The sequence below is a fragment of the Cheilinus undulatus genome, linkage group 2, assembly GCF_018320785.1.
Source record: "Cheilinus undulatus linkage group 2, ASM1832078v1, whole genome shotgun sequence".
NCBI lineage: Eukaryota > Metazoa > Chordata > Actinopteri > Labriformes > Labridae > Cheilinus > Cheilinus undulatus.
The window spans coordinates 2,562,640-2,581,764 of record NC_054866.1 but is presented as its reverse complement, the minus strand read 5'-3'; the positions used below and the strand labels follow the sequence as shown (position 1 = coordinate 2,581,764).

The 19,125-nt window shown below is 41.6% G+C and overlaps 1 protein-coding gene across 1 annotated transcript in view; it reads left to right on the top strand.

The window, feature by feature from the left end:
- veph1 (ventricular zone expressed PH domain-containing 1) overlaps positions 1-19,125 on the top strand; it is a 177,176-nt gene that overhangs the window by 109,604 nt on the left and 48,447 nt on the right. The window contains exons 9-10 of the mRNA XM_041812953.1: positions 9,474-9,613; positions 11,810-11,944. Coding sequence (XP_041668887.1) covers positions 9,474-9,613; positions 11,810-11,944 — 275 coding nt within the window. The remainder of the gene's footprint in view (positions 1-9,473; positions 9,614-11,809; positions 11,945-19,125) is intronic.

The following is a 19,125-nucleotide window of genomic DNA, read 5'->3' as shown; positions in this document are numbered from 1 at the left end:
GGACTCCAGGCTGGCAATAATAATCCATCCCTTAGCATGCCCATCCAGGACAATCATGTCAATGCAATATCAAGGCGAGCTTTGAGGGATTTCCTTCGAACTGCAGAAATGTCCACTCTGACTCAAGGATGAACAGAAAAGATTTAACAAGTCATGTTAATCGGTTGCCTGCAAATCCAGTATCTTCATCATGGGCGTTTGGCTTAATCATAGTGATGGATGGGCTGCATGGCAGCGCAGGGGTTAGCGCTGTTGCCTCACAGCAAGGAGGTTCCTGGTTTGCTTCCCAGTCAGGACCTTTCTGTGTGGAGTTTGCATGTTCTCACCATGCATGCGTGGCCTCCCTCCTGGTACTCCAGCGACCTCCCACCAACAAAGACATGCTCGTTAGGTTAATTGGTGACTCTAAATTGGCAGTAGGTGTGAGTGTAAGAGTGCCTGGTTGTCTGTCTCTATGTGTCAGTGCTGTGATTGTCCAGTCCAGGGTGTACCCCACCTCTCACCCAATGACAGCTGGGATAGGCTGTAGGCCCTCGTGACCCCCAATGGGACAAGCGATATAGAAAATAAATGGATTTGAAGGATGTTTTTCATGGTGTTAGGCTTCATGTTCTTCCTATTATTGCAACCATGATACCTCAAGAATGCTTTGAGGAAATTCTCAAGCTCCTTGAGCCTCATGTTAATAACCCTTGCTTGTGAACAAGATGTATGTAGAGTATTTGTTGTAATTTTTCACGAACACTGGGTCTCATGTTATTCCTATGCTTGTGAATGTGATATCTCATGAACATTTTGAAGGATTATTTTAGTGTTAATGGGCCTCCTGTTCAAATTGAGCTCATAAATGTTATATCAAGCATGTCAGACTTTCTTTATGATCTCTGGCCCTGATGTTCATTCTTGCTTTTGAATGAGATAACTGTTGATTGAGGGATTTTCTTCACATTCTGCACAAATGTCCAATCTGACTCAAGGATGAGCTGATCAGATTATGTAAGTTAAAATCTCAGGTGTGCTCCCATTGTATGGGGGTGAATTTTTTTGTACCACAATGGTTTAGATTTCATTTAGGAAAAACCTCACTGTGGACTGATTGGCTGGTCTCACTTAATTGACAGATAGCAGACAGGCAGAAGCTACGTTTCTGTCAACCAGAATGCTAGCTAGCTAGCTGACAGGAAGTCGAGCTTGGTGAGCAGGCTGTTAGGTTGAGCCAAAGTTCAGTTGAGACCGCAATTTCTATATGGAAGTCGCTGCAGATTGGCTTCAAGAGCTGTTTGAGTCTGCCTATTGTAAGATGGCTGACGTCACACAGGGTTTGTCCAATTTTTTCTACAGTCTATTGGGGCTTTTCCTCTACGGCTGTGCTTAGCCAAACCAAGCCATGCTGATTTGCATTTCTGTCACTAGTTTTGGCCGCGCCGCGCTGTGCCGCGCCGTGCTCAAAGCAGGCCAGCCCCACCTTCTGCGCTGACGTCGAAGCACTTGACAGGGTCTGATTTCCTGCCTCTGCTCCAGCTGTCCATAACTCTGTTACAGTGGTGTCAGCATTCACTGTATGACTTACATATTTATCACACAAGACCAAACTCCAGATTTTTGTGCATACCATGGTCTGATAGTTGCACACAGCTGGAATTCCCACACTGACGAGTGTGATCAGGAAGGACCAGGCGCAGATCCAGGAATACATCTTTATCTGCACCTACTAATAACAAAAGTTTGACCCTTTCCCCCTCTTAAAGACAAATTAATTCTAGACTTAAAAAAAAGCTGGAGATGTTTGAAACATTTAGCCCATGACAGAGTCTGTCTTTAATTTATTCTGGCACTAGTAAAGCATGCCATTCTCATTGCCCAATCCAAAAATATGATTGTGTTCATTTTCTGCTCTTTAGCGACCCACAAATCAATAATCAGGAGACTGTTCTTTAACTAATATGCAGGAAAATTCTCTCCTTTCAATGATAAGCGTGAATAATTGTATGTTTACTGATCCCAGATAGAGAGAGAGAGAGAGAGGTAGAGAGAGAAAGTAAAAAGAGCCGCTTGCAGCGCTGTCAGTCTACAGTTTGATTTTTGCTTTAAAACGATGTAAAGTCAATCAGATCAGACGGCGTGTAGAGGAGGGTTCAAACAACTGCGTCATCAGCTGTAGACGCACCCTCAAACGGGTAGCTTGGTTGGGGTGGAAAAGCAAACCCCCTGCTGCGCTGGGCTGCTGTGCCAAGTCAAGCCGAGCCACGCCATGTAGTGGAAAAGCCCCATATGGTGCTATCCTTCTTGTTGAATTTGAGGTGGTTCAGGCATCTGATCAGGATGCCTCCTGGGCGCCTTCCTGTGGAGGTCTTCCAGGCACATCCTGCTGGGAAGAGACCCCAAGGCAGACCCAGAACTCGCTGGGGGAATTATATATCCCATCTGGTCTGGGAGCACCTTGGAATCCCCCATGAGGAGCTGGAAAATATTGGGGGGACAGGGATGTCTGGGTTGACATCGCCTGCTGCCATCGTGACTGGACTCCGGATAAGTAGAAGCAGAAGGATGGAAGTTCTATATCATCGGTCACAATCACTGACTATGTGTTCATCCCTTGATTTCTTAAGAAAGCGTTGAGGGAATTTCTGCATATGTGCCACAGATTTCCTCTCTGACTTAAGGTTGAGGTGAATAATGTTGGAGTTAAGAGGTCAAGGTAAAGAACCATAGAAGTCCTTTTTCTGCACCGCTGCATGTTCACTCACAAAAACACACTGATATAAAAAAGAAAATTAAAACTGGAGAGGATTATTCCTGCTAGGTTTGGCTTCATTTACCATCACCATGGTTTTTATTACACGCCTCTAAATCACAAATATATTTAGCCTGATGTTTGATCTTTGTGGTTGAAAACATAAAAGTGAACATCTCTTATCAGCTTGTTAGAACCATGTGGAAAACGTCAGACTGACTTTTGACTGATATTACCCATAAGCCATGAAAGATGTTCCCTATATAGTCAGCAGAGCTGTGGTTTGACTTACATTAAGCATGATCAATCGTTGGATTTTTGAAAATGGGATTCTGAGCATTACCAGACCGATCCTTTAAACACAGCTGTCGGCTCCAGTGAACCTTCTTTAATCCAGAGTGAAGGACTGTATTCGAGCCAAACTCCATGGGGCGGATGTCACGGCACTAATTTGTTATAATGGAAAGATTAATCAATGTAAAGAGAGGGAAAATTGTTTTGAGGTGGATAGGGTCGTTATATTCAGTTACATCAATACAACATGGTCGGTTTAAGCTGAACCAGATGAATGTTATGTGTACTTGTGCATTGTGCATGAAGTAAATATATATAATATACAACACTGATGTGAAGTTATGTGTGTGTGTGTGCATGCATTTATTTCTATAGGGACTGGAAACTGGGGGTAAAGCAGGTTATATGAAAAATATGATGAAATAGAAACCTCTTATTTCTTATTGAATCCACTTTCTAAACCATTTTTACAGTTTTTATCCTATACACACTCTCCAGTCACTTTATTAGGTACACCTGTTCAACTGTTCATTCATGCAGATATCTAACAAGCCAATCACATGACAGCAACCAATGCTTTAGGGATGCAGGCGTGGTCCAGATGATGTGCTGAAGTTCAAACCAAGTATCAAAATGGGGGAAAGGGGGTTTAAGGGACTTTGAATGTGTTATGGTTGCTAGTGCCAGACAGTATTTCACAAACTGCTGATCTACTGAGATTTTCACACCATCAGGACCGTCTCTGTGGTTTACAGACAATGGTGAGAAAAAGAGAAAACATCCAGTGAACAGAAGTTATTCCAGGGATTTAACTGTAAGAAAATCACACTGAAACACTGAAACGGGTGCCTGTAAAGTATTAGTGAAAGTCTTTTAAACAACACTGTAACTTTAGCTCCCATTTCTCTGATCTTTGCTGAGATGTTTCTACACCTTGACTAGAATCCACCTGTGGTAAATAAAATTGGTTGGGCATAATTTGTAAAGGCACACACCTCTCTGTAGAAGAACTCACAGCTGACAATGATACCGGAGCAAAAACCAAGCCATGAGGTCAAAGGAACTGCAGAGCTCAAAGACAGGATTACTGACAGGCACGGATCCGGGGAAGGATACAAAAACATGTCTGCTGCACTGAAGGTTCCCAAGAGCACAATGACCTGCATGGTTTGCAAATGGAAGAAATTTGGCTGAACCAGGACTCTTCAAGAGCCGTCAAAACTGAGTGATCAGGGAAGAAAGGCTGTAGTAAGAGAGGCGACCAAGAACCTGATGGTCACTCTGACTGAGCTCCAGAGATCCTGTGTGGAGATGGGACAAAGTTCCAGAAGGACACCCGTCACTGCAGCCCTCCACTGATCTGAGCTTTATGGAGGAGTGGCTATGGAAGCCTCAAGGGGAGTTTTAGGATGGACCAACAGACCTTCAAAAGCTGAAGTCTTTTTCTCTATTCATCATGATCACTCCTTACACTTTAATGGTTGAAGTTGTACTTCTGAACTACATTTAAGTATTGGTATCAGGTTCATTTGTAAGTAACGGCATACTGGATAACAGTAAAAACCATTATCATGCATCACACTGATTAGCTAACTCACAGAAGACACAGGATACAGCTGCGACTCTCAGTTAAATTTCTGTGTTCAGCTTTGATTATTTTTGTATTCATTTAGGCAACAGCAGAAAAACTGATCTGAAACAGGTAGGATGTTGTACAAGTGATGAGTGTTGTCAGGGCTCTCCTGCCTTGGAGTGGGCAATCATTTTCTACTCCAATCCACACTGTGGACATCTTTGACTTGAACTGTCCTGTATTGTTGATTCTGAGGTGGTTTTGCTGAGCCTTGCCATGCCAACGGCCCACTCTGGGAACCACTGCAGTAGACTAACATAGCACAGAAGACCACACCAGTTGCCACTGCTGTCAGCTAAAGACAGCCAACTGAAGCTACATTTCTTACAGACTCACCAAATAGAAGACTGGAAAAATGTTGATGACTCATTTTCTGCAGTCATGTTCAACCATCAGGGTCAGAAGTTAGTGTAAATGACATCCACACCTCTCCACCAGCAGCTATGGTCCATTCTGAGTAACTTTAATCACCTTATCCCCATTCTGATGCTCTATTTGAACTTCAGCACCTCTTGTCTACATATCTTAATGCACTGTTTGCTGTCCTGTGATTGGGTGATTAGAGATTTGCATTAGTGAGCAGATGAATTAGTGTGCCTATTGAAGTGGGCGTGTCTTATGTTTTTATTTTCTTCTTATTTCCTCCACTGTTATCAAGACTTCACTGTTGTTTTTATCAGATTCTGTCTTAATATTTCCTACATTGAATCAGATTAATTTGATTTAGTCTAATGTAAATCATGCAGCTGAACTGAGCTAGCGCAAACATAAAATATCCTGGAGGTCATATGAAAATGTTTCCTGCATATCTTCCAGATTTATAGATATAAAATGTGTTTGGTGGGGCAGCAAAATCAGTGGAAATGTACACACCTGCAACGTATGAGCAGAGCTTCACACGCAAAAATCCAACACATCATGTCACACTTAGAGACACACACACACCTACAGACAGAAATATGCTGTTAGTGGTCTGTATTCCTCTGCTAGGACCATCTGCAGCAGTGAGCTGCACCTTTGGGGACTGGGCTTCATTACTTTAACTTATAAAGAACAGACACACCACACCTACGCCTGCCTACACACACACACACACTCTCAGCCACACTTAGCACCGATCTCAGCATGAGGTGATGATATTTTGATCGACAGAGGAGGATGTTATCGCACCGCCTTTGGCCTTAATGTCATTTTAACTGAGAGGCAGCCAGGAGTCAAAGGCACGCACGTATGCACACGCTGAAACCAGGAAACAGGAAAGAAATAACAAACTCCTCCTTTGGTAAAAGGATCAAATCCAGGAATGACTGTAAATACACACTGGTCACACATGCCTCTTCCTCTAATTGGTGCTTTGTATTTTCTCTGTCTGTATTAAGTCTTTAATGAGAGTCAACCCCAAGGCACTTAGTCTATGATGTCACAGGTTGTCTCATCTGGATGATGTCATCAGGCCTTGGCCGGCCTAACCATCTGCTGCTGGCGTTCCCTCTCAGGGGACGGTGAGAATGAACAGTAGAGCGTGTTTACACATGTGACCGAGGAGGGGCGGGGCATCTGCTGAGCTGACGGTGAATGGATTGATCTCCAGCCCTCGCTTCTGGAGTCCACGGGCCACGTTACAGAGTCATCACACAGTCTGGGCCTCATTTTGCCAAGAAGAGACGTGTCTAAAAACCCTCCTACACAGTTTTAAGAAGATTCCAAGCTTTTATTTTCTGTTATTTGTTTTAGACTGGAAAAAATCTAAGAACACTCCAGAGCACAGACGGAGCAAAGGGGTGGCTTATGGGGCTTTAGCCCCAAATGTTTTCTTACAAGCTCTGAGTCTTTCAGTTTTCTTTGGAGTGCTGTGATAGATAAATCCAAAAAGGATTAAGAAATAAACATGGAAATCTGTCCATTCAAGCCAAGCTTAGTAAAAAATGTTTCCGTTCATTAAGAATTTGAGAATACTGTGGAATAAGAAATACTTTAACCCTCGCAGCGGTTTTGTTGTGTAAAAGAAGTGCCGCCAGTTATCAAAACTTAACCCATTAAAGCCTGAAAACACAAATTATAGTCAGGACATTCTAAATTTTTGGAACTGAAATGTTTATTTTTCTACTGAAATCAAAAAAAAAAAAAAAAAAATCAAAATTTCCATAAAATTCAACATATATATTTTTTGTATCTCATTTGATTCATTTGGTGTTTTTGGTAACTGATAATCCACTTGAGGGCATTTTTATCATTTATCAGTTTGTATTCAGAAGTTTTTTAGTAATTCATTGATCGTGTTGATTAGATAGAGGTATCATAAAAGTATGTATCAAGTATGATACAACAGGCTTTAAGGGGTTAAATAACTTTTGAACCATTAATTTTAGGCTTTTACTCTTCCTTCCTCCTGAAGCTAACTGTCGTGCCGTTCTAATGACGCTAGCCGTGCCTTTGAATCCCTTACAGAAGCTTTTCTAGCACCTCAGGAACTTGCATGACTTCAGGGAACATAAAGATCAAATTCACACTTGGGCTGAATGGTTTGGGGAAATAGTTGCATTTTTCTGTACTGCAATTGCAATTTTATTTTTTATTACCTCCGCCAAGGAGGTTATGTGATTGGGTGGGTTTGTTAGTTTGTTTGTTTGTTAGCAACATTACTCAAAAAGTCGTGGACAGATTTTGATGAAATTTTCAGGAAATGTCAGAAATGGCATAAGGAAGAACTGATTAGATTTTGGGACTGAGCCGGGTCACGGCCTGGATCCAGGATTTTTTTAAGGATTCTGTGCTATTGGGAGATAGGGCTAATGGCGGAGGTCTGTGCTGTTACCACTTTACACCAGGAGATGCCGGACATGAGTAACTTCAATCCCAGCAGCATTTTGGGTGTGTTTCTATTCAAAGTTTTGGAGTTTATAGAATTTGAAAGACGCACGCCCGGTCGAGGAGACGAGTCAGAACGTAACAGAGAGAAAGACAGGGAATTGTAGCGAGAATACTCACAATGCTGGGAGGAATAGAGGAATATTCACCTTCTGCCATGACTTTCAGTCATCCAGTGAGACCATGGGTGAGACTGTCAGTGCATCTGTTGGCACCAGCAGGAAATGCTTTTGCCTTGACAGTCCACCCATAGCGAAGCTAATGCTATGCCTCATCGTGTGTCTCCCCCCCTGGGGGGCACATGGAGACGGATCCAGGAATTTTTTTAAGGATTCTGTACTATTGGGAGATAAGTCTAATGGTGGAGGTCTGTGGTCTCCGAGTGCTTTTCTAGTTGTTTCGTGATTTTTTTTTTTGTGCTATTATTTATTAAGTTCCTCATCTTATGAAATTTTTAACAAACACAGGCAATAAATCATTCTTTATTATAAAAACAAAATAAAAATAGGTAGATGATACAGAGGCTAAGTGATTTTGAAAAAAATTAACTGATATTTTTATGCTATATTGCTAATTTGACATAAATTGTGTTGAAGAGAATGATCATTTTTATGCCATTCTCATTTTGATGAAGAAAAACATTTACAAAGTCAATGAAAGTAGAATTTTTGTAAACTCTTCTAAAGAGAATTGCACTTTAATGTTTGCTTAGAGCTAAATATCTCTGCAAAAAATATATATATATATATTAAAATGGGATTTGAACACATCGCAAGTTAAAGAAATATTGCATCTTCTGCAGTTTCAAAAACTGAGCCAATATTGAACGTCATTTTATCATTTTTTTTCTGCCTTTAGCTTTGAATGCTGACCACCTAATGTGGTTTTAATGTAAGACAATGAGGGATTTTTTACCTCAAAGATGTCCAGAGGGAGTATCCAACACTACATAAAAAATCCTTATGCAATCAAATCAGTTTTTGTTGCTAATCTTTGAACCATCCAAGACTAAATCACCACATAAGCCCCGTCTCTCTGCTATATATTGTGTTTTTGTTTTCGTATAACAAATGATGAAGAACTCAAGTAATTAAACTGGCATTTAAAGGGTTAAAATCCTGATTTAATGTATGGTAGTTTTGAGCAACTTCAAAGTTGTTAAAGAGATTTCTGAAAAAATAGCACAAAAAATACTGATGTATGATTGCAGTTTTTTGTGCGTGTACATTTTTGACTCGAAAGTGTCCAGAAGGAGCAAAATGCATCAGTACAGTATAAGTGACATGTAACAGTGAAACTCAGTAGACTTCAAAAAATTTTATTTGAAAGAAAAGTTCCAGCAAAAGTTTATGCCACAAGCTGTAACACGGCCAAAATGTTCACCAAAAAAAAAAAAAAAAAATGTTGAGAAAAATGTACAAAAGTGCCAGAGGGGGGCATAAGGGTTAAAGAGTTTGTGTGACAGAATTATTTTTTTTGTAAAATCTTGTTTATTCCTGTGAGGGAAAGGAAGAGGCCTCTAATACTGCACGCTAGTGCCTGAGTCAGATCAGAAACCGCTGTGCTCTAACTACATTAATTGTATATCGCTCTTCTAACTTGCCTGACATGATTTCTGTTTTACTTGAGAAACAGTTTGTACACTTTAAGGATGATTTTCATGAGAAGTAAAGAATTCTGCTGCTTTTTTCTTATTGGCTGAGAAGTGGTGGTTTTTGGGAAAGGCGGCATTTCTTTATGATTAGAGATTCAGTGTCCTCGAATGCTGTGAATCATTCTGTAAACAAGTTTTTAAGGTTACACAAGTCCATATGTGTGAGAATCAGAGACAACCAGAGAGAGAGAGAGAGCGTAAAGTGACTCAGATCCTGATTATGTTTGTGGTTTCTTCGGAGCATCTGTTAAGGAGACAGTAAACATTTCATGATTTTCTCTGTTTAACAGATTCAAACCGAGGCTGTGTGGCCAAGCTGTCCTTCTCCTGTCCTCTGAAAGGCCACTACTGTCTCTACACCAAGTCCTGCTTCAACCTGACGAGTCGACAGCCTCACCTCTGGATACACATCATGCTGCTGCATTTACAGGTGAAGCTCCTGAGTCTGAACAGTTATTTTAGCCTCCATCAGTGTTAAACCGGGTGTTTCACGTGGACTGTAAACTCCTATTTCTTCATCTAAAAGTGATAAAAATCAGGATACCAGTATTACTGATTGTATTGATTTGTTATTGATATTTGCCATCATAATGCACATTATGCAGGACTACATCTGGTCAAAGTGAGGCCTAAAGCAGACTCTGGTATGAGGCCCCTACACTGAGGGAGCTCTACAGAGTTTTATTATAAAAGTACACCGACAATAAAACATTCAATCAACACATTTTATGAAATTTCACTGGGTCCTGACTAATATTATTGTGAACAAATCTCTGCTGTCTCAAACACATATGGTAAAATTCACAAGAAGGTAACATTAAATGATAATCCTGTAATCTGAATTTGTTTTACTCTAACAATATGCTTACAGTTCAGGTAATCTGCTGCTGCATTGTTCAGCTCCTCACTGTCTCTGCTTCATCTCTTTCTCCATCAATGAGAACAACAGCACTTACAACACCAACAAACAGAAAAATGTGTTTTTCTAGAATTTAACCTTGAAGGAGACAGGGAATTATGACGATTCATACTCATATTGAATATTTTCTGGCCTACATGCCTCAAGAAGATCACTCTGATGCCTACCTGCATCCTGCATACCGTCTATCATCTGCAGCAGGTGACATCCTCGCCATCATGTCAGCAGTTGCTACTCATGCTCTGTGCACAGAGGGTCATGCATGATGTGAGGAACTGGCATTTAGCTCTAATTTATATTATGCCACAAAAAGTTGAGTCCAAAGCCTTTGAGAGGCAAACTGAAGTTTAGTTTAGCACGGCTTTTGTATGCCTGGCAAACACATACCTCTTTCTCTCCCTTTTTCTCATTGCACTGGTGCGTCAAGATGAAATAGCCTTGTAGAAAAAAACAGTTTTCCCATAGCATGTGTGACATATATGTCACACTGTTCAGCCTTGAATAATATATTTGGGTTCTTAGCCAGACAAAGTGAGGGATTCCCTGGTCTAGAGCAGTAAAAGCACACTGAAATCCTGTCTAAGTGTTTACATACAACCAAAAGTATATTTGTTGGAAAAAGACACTTAAAGACCATGCTTAAAGAGGAAATATTTCCACAGGAATACAGAAAGGTTCAGGGCCACTAAAACGGCACATTATGTAAGGTTGCTGTGACCTTTGAACTTAAATCTTACTAGTTCATCCTCAAATCCAAGTGTCATTTTTTAACAAAATCCCTAAACCTTTTCTTGAAATAATGTACTCAGAAAATTTACAGTCACCATGACCTTTGACCCTGAAAAAGGAAGTGATTTATCCTCATATCAGAGTCAACATATGTGCAAAGTTTGAGGAAAATCCCACACAGTCTCCTTAAGATATCACATTTAGGAGAAAGGCCCAGACGGGCGTACGGACATACAGATAGACAGGCTGATGAACATTTTACCTCTGGTTGGGACTTCTTCAGCATTGAGGCAAAAAACTAAAACTTCAGTGTTTTATCCCAACAGGGAGTGAGAATAAATAGGATTTCTTTTCCAAAGCTAATGATGTGAGCTTACTAAGAGTGGATGCTGAAATCCCACTCTAATATTTGAACTGTACTATTGAGGTAAATCCTGGAGAGAACAAGTGATTGGCTCTCTTCAGATGGGGCTGGGAATCAGTCAATCAGTCACTCAATCTTTATTTATATAGCACCAATTCATAACCAAAGTTATCTCAAGCCTCTTCACAGAGAGGGCAGGTCTACAGAGAGGGCAGGTCTAGACTGCACTCTTTGATGTGGCCTACTATAATAAAGACCAGCACTAATCACCATGAGCTCAGCTCTAGCAACACTTGGCCTTGTTTCAGTGGTGAGGAAAACCTTCGATGGGCAGGAACCTGGAGCAGAACCAGATTCATGACAGCCATCTGCAGATTCCTCTGACATCTCTCTGTTAGTGCTGGACCGTAGGATCCTGTTTGTGCATCTATTTCAGCCTATGTGTGTGCAGTATGTCTCAATAAAGAGGAACCAGACTGAATTTCTCCTCCAGGATTAACAAGGTATAGAAATGTAAGACAGAAAAGGAGGCCTTCTTTTTTCCTGTAATGCCATATCATTATCTGCTTTGTGTTGAAATTTATCCGTGCTGTTTTTTCTTCTTCTCTGCCCAGAGTAAGTCCAGTGTCCCCCTGAGATCCCGGGACGAGGGTGTCCAGAGACTCATCTCTCTCTGGGAGAAGACTCAGCTGAAAGGAGCTCACAGCTTCCCCATGGCTATGACTCAGCACACAACCCCGCACAGGAAGGTAGTCCACCACGCCGTGTTTGTGTGTGTTTGGGTTGGTGTGTGTGCTGCCTGTTCAAAGCTATCAGCCTCCAGCTCAGCGGATGATGTCATCGGTCATTAAAAACAACAGAAAGAAACTTCAGGAAGTGTCAGAGTTCAGCATACACGTTGTTTACCTCTGGAGTGTACTAAATGGACAGTTGAGTATACAGCCCCTCTGCTCACCCTGACTCTTCATCTCTATCATCTCTGTTTACGTGTGTGTTTGTGAGACGGAGCGGTTGACGGTTTCTGCGTTCCTGTTGGAGCCTGGATGTGGTTGGTGATCCCCCTGCACCCCCCCCCCCCATCATGTGACATGCTAAGTGGTCACTGGGAAACACTTAGACCCACAAAGAAAATACAGCTGTCGTTTGTCTTCCTCTACTTGTGTGTTGCAACAGCTATGAGATGGAGCAGCTATGGTTTCCATATGGAGCCTGCACATGCTCAAAGACGCACATTCATAAACACAAAAACACACGTGCACTCACAGATGTACTCAGGACTGGAGGGCTCATGGTGTGGGATTCCTTAGTGTTCATAAACAATTTGACCTTATGCTTTTTTATAGTCTTCCTTAAATCTATTAAATCTTTCATTTATCTGATCTGTCACCAGCTAAAAAACGTTCATACCTTTCTAAACTTCTCCAATTATAAAGGAGTAGTTCAATTTTTTTTAAAGATTTTTATGCCTTTATTAGAGAAATAGGACAGTGAGGAGCCTGAAAGAGGGATGAGAGAGTGGGGAATGACAGGAGGCAAAAGAGCCACAGGGGCACAACCTAACCACTGGGCCAGAGATCATCAGGCCCTCCACACCTTCACATCCCGCTCTGGAACATTGTCAAACTCAGAACATGTGCAGAGGAAAAAATGTGGTATTTCAGGTACCTTTTTTACTTCTTCTTTAAATAAACTCCCTACAGGTATTAAAAAAAAAAAAAAAAACAAAAAAAAAACAATTGAGACGGAAACAGTTTAATCAGAAATGACTTTATGTTTCATCTATTTTTCAGTAATCTACCTGTCAGCCATTATTAGAAAATATGATGCACGTTACACATATAATTCGCAGTCCATTCATGATTAGAAACTGCCAGTTCCTTTGTTAAGTGTTTGCTTAAGGTGTTCTGGGAATGCAATATTCCTGCTTTGGTTTTTCACATGTCACTGCATGGCAGATTAGCAGCAAACCCAGTGATGGAAACATGACAGCCACAGAAATGTTCAGCTAAAATATCTCAATCGCCCCCTTGTGGCTGGTTGTGATATAGGGACTGATCTCATCCTAAGAGCCTAAATATTACATCAGTTCAAAAGAAAATTTAATTGTTTAAACAGAAACATGTTAATTAGACAAATTTCTAAAATCCTTTAGTTTTATTCAAAGTGCCTGTGCAGGAAAAAGCTGGCCCTCAAACAAATGCAGTTGATGACCCCCGTTCTAGGCTATCTGTGCCAAGCAGATGTAACGGTATCAAAATCTCACAGTATGGTATTTTTTGTGGTCTAAAAAAAATCTCAGAACAACAGAAAAAGACTTGGAAAAAAATGACATTGGCATTTATTAAAGAGATAATGAACACTAACTTTTTTTCAACTGCACGCTGAGGTACCTGACTGAACTATGATAAAACACATCAGTGTTGGTGCTATAGCTGAAATTTGCGCCAAACTGATAAAAATCTGGATTTTATGGCTTTTAATTAGCTCAAACGGACATCTGCCTTGAAAAATCTTTTCTGGAAAGGTGGGGCTTATGTTACGTAGAAACCGACCATCTTTCTACGTCACAAACTCTATATAAAAGGTAGAGCGTTACCGCCTCTAACTGACCATTCAGAGACCACTCCCATCCTCTCCTGCCTGCACTGTCTCAGCTCTGAGAGCTCTGGCTATAGTAATGCCGCTGCTGGAGCCAATGGACCGAACAGGTAGTGGCCAGAACCACCACGGTCCACCATGACACTATAGCCTGCTCAGGGGACTCTAGAGGGGAAAACTCCACCCCTTTAAAAGATCGCTATGAGGCAGTAGTGCTGTGGGACTCTGTCTGTGTCTCTCTCTGACAAGGGCATATCACTGTCACTCCCGCCTCAACTGGAAAACCCCGTCCTTTTCCCCTCCCTGCTCTTGGAACTAAACTGTTCACTTTCTGTGCATTTTTTGAGGTGGGCGGAGTTAGCTCTGAGCCGGGGGTTCACCTACACTTTAAACAACAATTGCACTTTAGATACAACAATATGTGGAAAAAAGTGCCGTAAGGTCTAAAGTCTTAAAAAAACTGAACTTTTGAAAGATCTATTAACAATTACAGGATAAAGGAAATAGGATGGAGTATTGGATATGGAAGACCTTAAAGTTCTTTTTTATCAAATGCTGTTATTTTTACTCCAGATGTAACGGGCCACACACCTTCCAGAAAGTTCAACTTTTGTCTCGTCAGTCCACAGAATATTTCTCCAAAAGTCCTGGGGATCATCAGGATGTTTCTTAACAAATCTGACACAAGCTTTTGTGTTCTTTTTTTGTCAGCAGTGGTTTTGGCGTTGGAACTCTCCCATGACGCCATTTTTTCCCAGTGTCCTTCCTTATGGATGAGTCGTGAACTCTGACCTTAACTGAGGCCAGTGAGGCCTGCAGGTCTTTGGATGTGGTTCTGGGTTCTTTTGTGACCTCCTGGATGGTTGGCCGACCACTCCTTGGAAGGTTCACCACTGTTCCCAGTTTTCTCCATTTGTGGATAATGGCTCTGACCGTGGTTCGCTGGAGTCCCAGAGCCTTGGAAATGTCTTTGTAGCCTTTTCCAGACTGATAGATTTCAATCACTTTGTTTCTCATTTGTTCTTGAGTTTCTCTGGATCGTTACACGATGTGTTTCTTTCTGAGATCTTGTCGCCTACTTCACTTTATCTGACAGCTTCTATTTAAGGGATTTTTTGATTCAACAAATCTGGCGGTAATCAGGTGGTGGTGTGGCCAGTGATATTTAACTCAACTTTCCAAGAACTGTGGTTAATCACAGTTAACTCATGATTTAACAACGGGGGGCAATTACTTTTTCACACAGGGCCAGATAGGTTTGGATTTTCCCCCCTTATAAAATTAAATAATCATTCAGACACTGCATTTTCTGTTGTCTTTGTGGAATATAGAAATTGGTTTGATGATCCAAAACATGTAAGTGTGATAAATATGCAAAAACATCAGGAATCAGAAAGGGGGCAGATACTTTTTCACAGCTCTATAAATGTATGTTTTTATCAAATCATACTCCATTTGATTTCATCCAATTAATCTGTTTGTAGCATATATTTAACATCCACTTCTGGTGCTAAAAATAGAATTAAATCTTCATTTATTGGTGTCATTTAGAGCAGCAGTACATCTTCTTTAGAACTTGTGAAGAATTTCAAAGTATTGTAATTGTCTTACAGATTATTTTAATTTGGGCGTTACTGATTCCCTTTTCAAGTCTGTGCCTTCTGTGTTTGCAGACTGCCCTGCAGTCCCATGCCCTTATATGGGCGTAAAAGGGATGTTTCTTAATGCTAATTAGGATAAATCTACACATGAATCTAGCTTATGAGGACATGGCATTCATCAACTTTAAGATGACAGGCAATTTAAGAACCTGTCATGAATCCCACATAGATTTCTCTAAGAAACTTACACAACTTATTGTAACAACCTTGCTATTAAACTAAATACCTTGCATCAGCATCTCCCCTTCTCTTAATAGTAGCATTATTTAGTTTACATGCAGGTTCTCCACCATGGTGTCTGCAGAGGAAATTTATCTAAACTTGCAAGGAGATGCTCTGTGAGTCATTTGCAGCAATGCACAGGAAGGCTATAGCTGTGGTTTTGAATGAGAGCCTCCACACAGAAGAGTTTACATTCTGTGCATTAAATGTAGAATATTTGGTGTTATATAAAGGCTCAGTTTTAATATTCCCAACCCTAAATCTGAGCCAGCCAACCGGCCAAATTCACTTTCTGAATTATCAGCGTTTAACATCTCTACTGGCTTTTAAATGAGTTCAGGCTCCTTGTTTCATGGAGCACCATCAGCCACAGAGGAAGTTAACAGGAGAGAGAAAAGAGGTCAGCCTTTCTCCGTACATATAACTTCCTTCCTCCTCATTAGACCTACAGCTTCACTCCTGTCCCTGTCAGCCAATCAGAAACACGTGTATTACTGGACAGAGAGATCCTTAAAGGAGCTACGACGTATATGAGACAGTAGAGATTATCAATTATGTCTGCGCAGGAGATTTAACAGGAGGCTTACAGAACTTTATGAGGCTGCAGAGAGGTGAGGGGGATTCATGTAGAGCTTCTGACAACTCAGCTTAGTAGTTTAACGACAAAGAGGTAATAGAAAGCTGATGTGAGTGAGGAGAGGAGGGATGTAAAGAGCTTAAGAACTGAGCCAAGTGAGGGAATGAATAATATGGATGTCAGATTCTCTAGAGAGACGGCTGAGAGACGAAAAGCAGCAACAATGAGAGGCTAATGGGTTTAAAGCAGAGATTGTAACAAAAAAGAGTTTCAGGGAGGAGAAAATGAACAGATTATAATAATAATTTGCTCAGAGGATGTGCCATAAAAGTAGACAAGGAAGAGGAAAGACATGGCAGTGGATATGAATAGAAGCCTGAGAAAGGAGGTACCCAACAAGTCTTGTTGACCTTTCTGTCTTTCTTTATTAAAGGGGGAAAGGTTTTGTTTTTACAACTCTGGTGGGGATAAAGTTTGTGGATGGAAAGCTAAGGCTAAGATTAGATCAAGACTGAGGGTAGGAAAAGACAAAAAGACATGGGCAGAAGCGCAAACTGCTCCCTCCCGATATGCTTGTTTGGAGGACTTACGTTGTCATGGGGAAGTGGATTCAAGCCTGCGGGGTTGTTTATGCCTCGCATTCACATCTGTTCTGGGCATCTATAAGCAACAAGGGCGGCTTATGGGGCTTGTCCACTTTGGCTTTTGGTCGTGCCGATCCAAACCAAGCAGTGCTGATTTACTTTTCCATCAGCAGTTTGGCTGTGCCCAGAATGGTCCTCTTCTGGAGCAGCAAGCACTTCTACAGGAAAATTCTCTCTTTTTGATGATTAGCATGAATTATTGTTTGTTTATTGATTACTGAAAGAGAGAAAGAGTCAATGGGAGTCAGTCTGAGCCTAGAAACAGTTTGATTTTTGCTTTAAAGTGATGTAAAGACAGATCAGACAGTAACATTCAGCTTTAACTCCTGTCTTTCCTTCTTTGTCTTGTCAGTTTTTGTCATGTCATAAAGAAACGTCAATCCAGTACTGAAATTGCACCCGTGACTCTCAGCAGGTGCAGTGTTAGTGGCTGCGGATGAGACCTGTGAGGGCTCAAACTGCCATGTCATCAGCTTTAGATGCTCCCTCACATGGGTAGCTCGGTTGTGGTGCAAATCCCCTGCCTTGCTTGGCTACCATGTTGAGCCAAACCAAGTAGAGCCAAACTTTGCTAAGCAGATGGAAACGCCCATTTCCTTGTTTTTCACTGGCAAATCCATCCTTCAAAGCTCCCGTCTGAACCGTTTGGGCCCGGTTAGAAAGTGACAGGACCAATCAGCGTTGAGGGGCAGTACTTTCGGGTGCGGCGGAGTCGTGACGTAAACAAGCAGCAACAAGAGATCGGTGCAATTTTGGTGGAAGTGATTAACGTGGATGCTGCTAAAGCGCCAGTTTTATTAGAACTTGACGACATTTCTTTGTTTAAAGAAGAACAAAGAACAGCAGTGAGTTATTTTCTTTTCAAAAATGACAAAAGTCGTGTACTGACATGTCTACAGTCACCATGGTTCGCTTTATGCTGGTCTCTATGGAGTTTATTCCTCAGTAGTGGCTACGACGTCATGTGTTTTGTTGCTCTGATTGGCCCATAAAGATGTGACAGACAGAACGTTTACCCAATCACCCTCCAAGTTTTTTTTCAAAGGCTCTGCCTTATCCCAAGAGGTTTCTCAGATGGATGTGTGAAACACATCTTGTAAGTTTTGAAACACATCCATCTGGCGTGTCAGGTTAAGTAGAGCCAGGAAGCTCAATGTAATGGAAAAGTACCATTACTGATATCCTTTTAGAAATCCTGATCATTTGGCTCAGTCCTAAGAGTGATTAACCTTGCAATCTTCAATTCCATGTCTGTCATTCTAAAAAAAATTGTGCCCAGTCTAAGAATGGACCTGACCAATCAGTGTCCTCATATAGGTCATTTCCACCAAGCGGTCAGGTTCAGTTCAGTACGGCATGGTTCACATCTTTTTACATTTCCATATAGCAAAAGTTGGAAAGGGGTTCCCAAAAAATGACCCATACTGTCCTCCTTTTTGTCACCCCTCCGTAGGGGCACCAATCTTACCTATCTGTCCTGAAAAGGTGGAGCTACACACAACAATAGGGGACTGCACTGACGTCACGTCAGCGCACGACACGACTGCTTGGCTCTGGGCTGCAAAACACGGAAGACGTGGAAACGCTAACTATTTTGGTGTTCAGCGTACCGAACCATACCAAACTGTACTCATTCAAACTGGACCACCTGGTGGAAGTGTGGCTTTCGGGAATGAAGGCAGCTTCAGACGCTATAAGCTGATATGCAATGGCAACCAGTGTAGCATTTTTCATCAGAACTGGACCTCTTCTTTATTACAAGAAGAGTAAAAAACAGTACTTGACGCTCTTCTCCTGACCAGCTTTGGCAGGAGTTTGATTCACCTGCTGGCTCCAGTAGAACCTAGCAGTGATGGCTACTGTGGCGAGTTCCCTCCAGAGCTGGACATGCCCACTCGTGTGCACCCTGGTCGCCCTGCAATGATTGAGACAGGACTTTCGTCCAATCACTCTCTGATATATTTCCAAAGGTTCTGCCCTTCCAGATCACTTTCAGTGTTCTGCTGCTGTTTGGCTCATTGGCTCCCAAACAGCTTTTCATGCTCACTCACGTAGAGTGCAGTCACATCGGTATCTGGAAGCATAAAATGGATGTTGATGGAAGGTATCAGTGACCCTTTAGTCATGTTTACAGCCTTCATCCGTCTCTCCTCCACTCCCACTTCCAACACTCCCACTTATCCACCACTCACCTCTCGTGTGTCTTATCCTCCCCTCTCTGCTCCTCT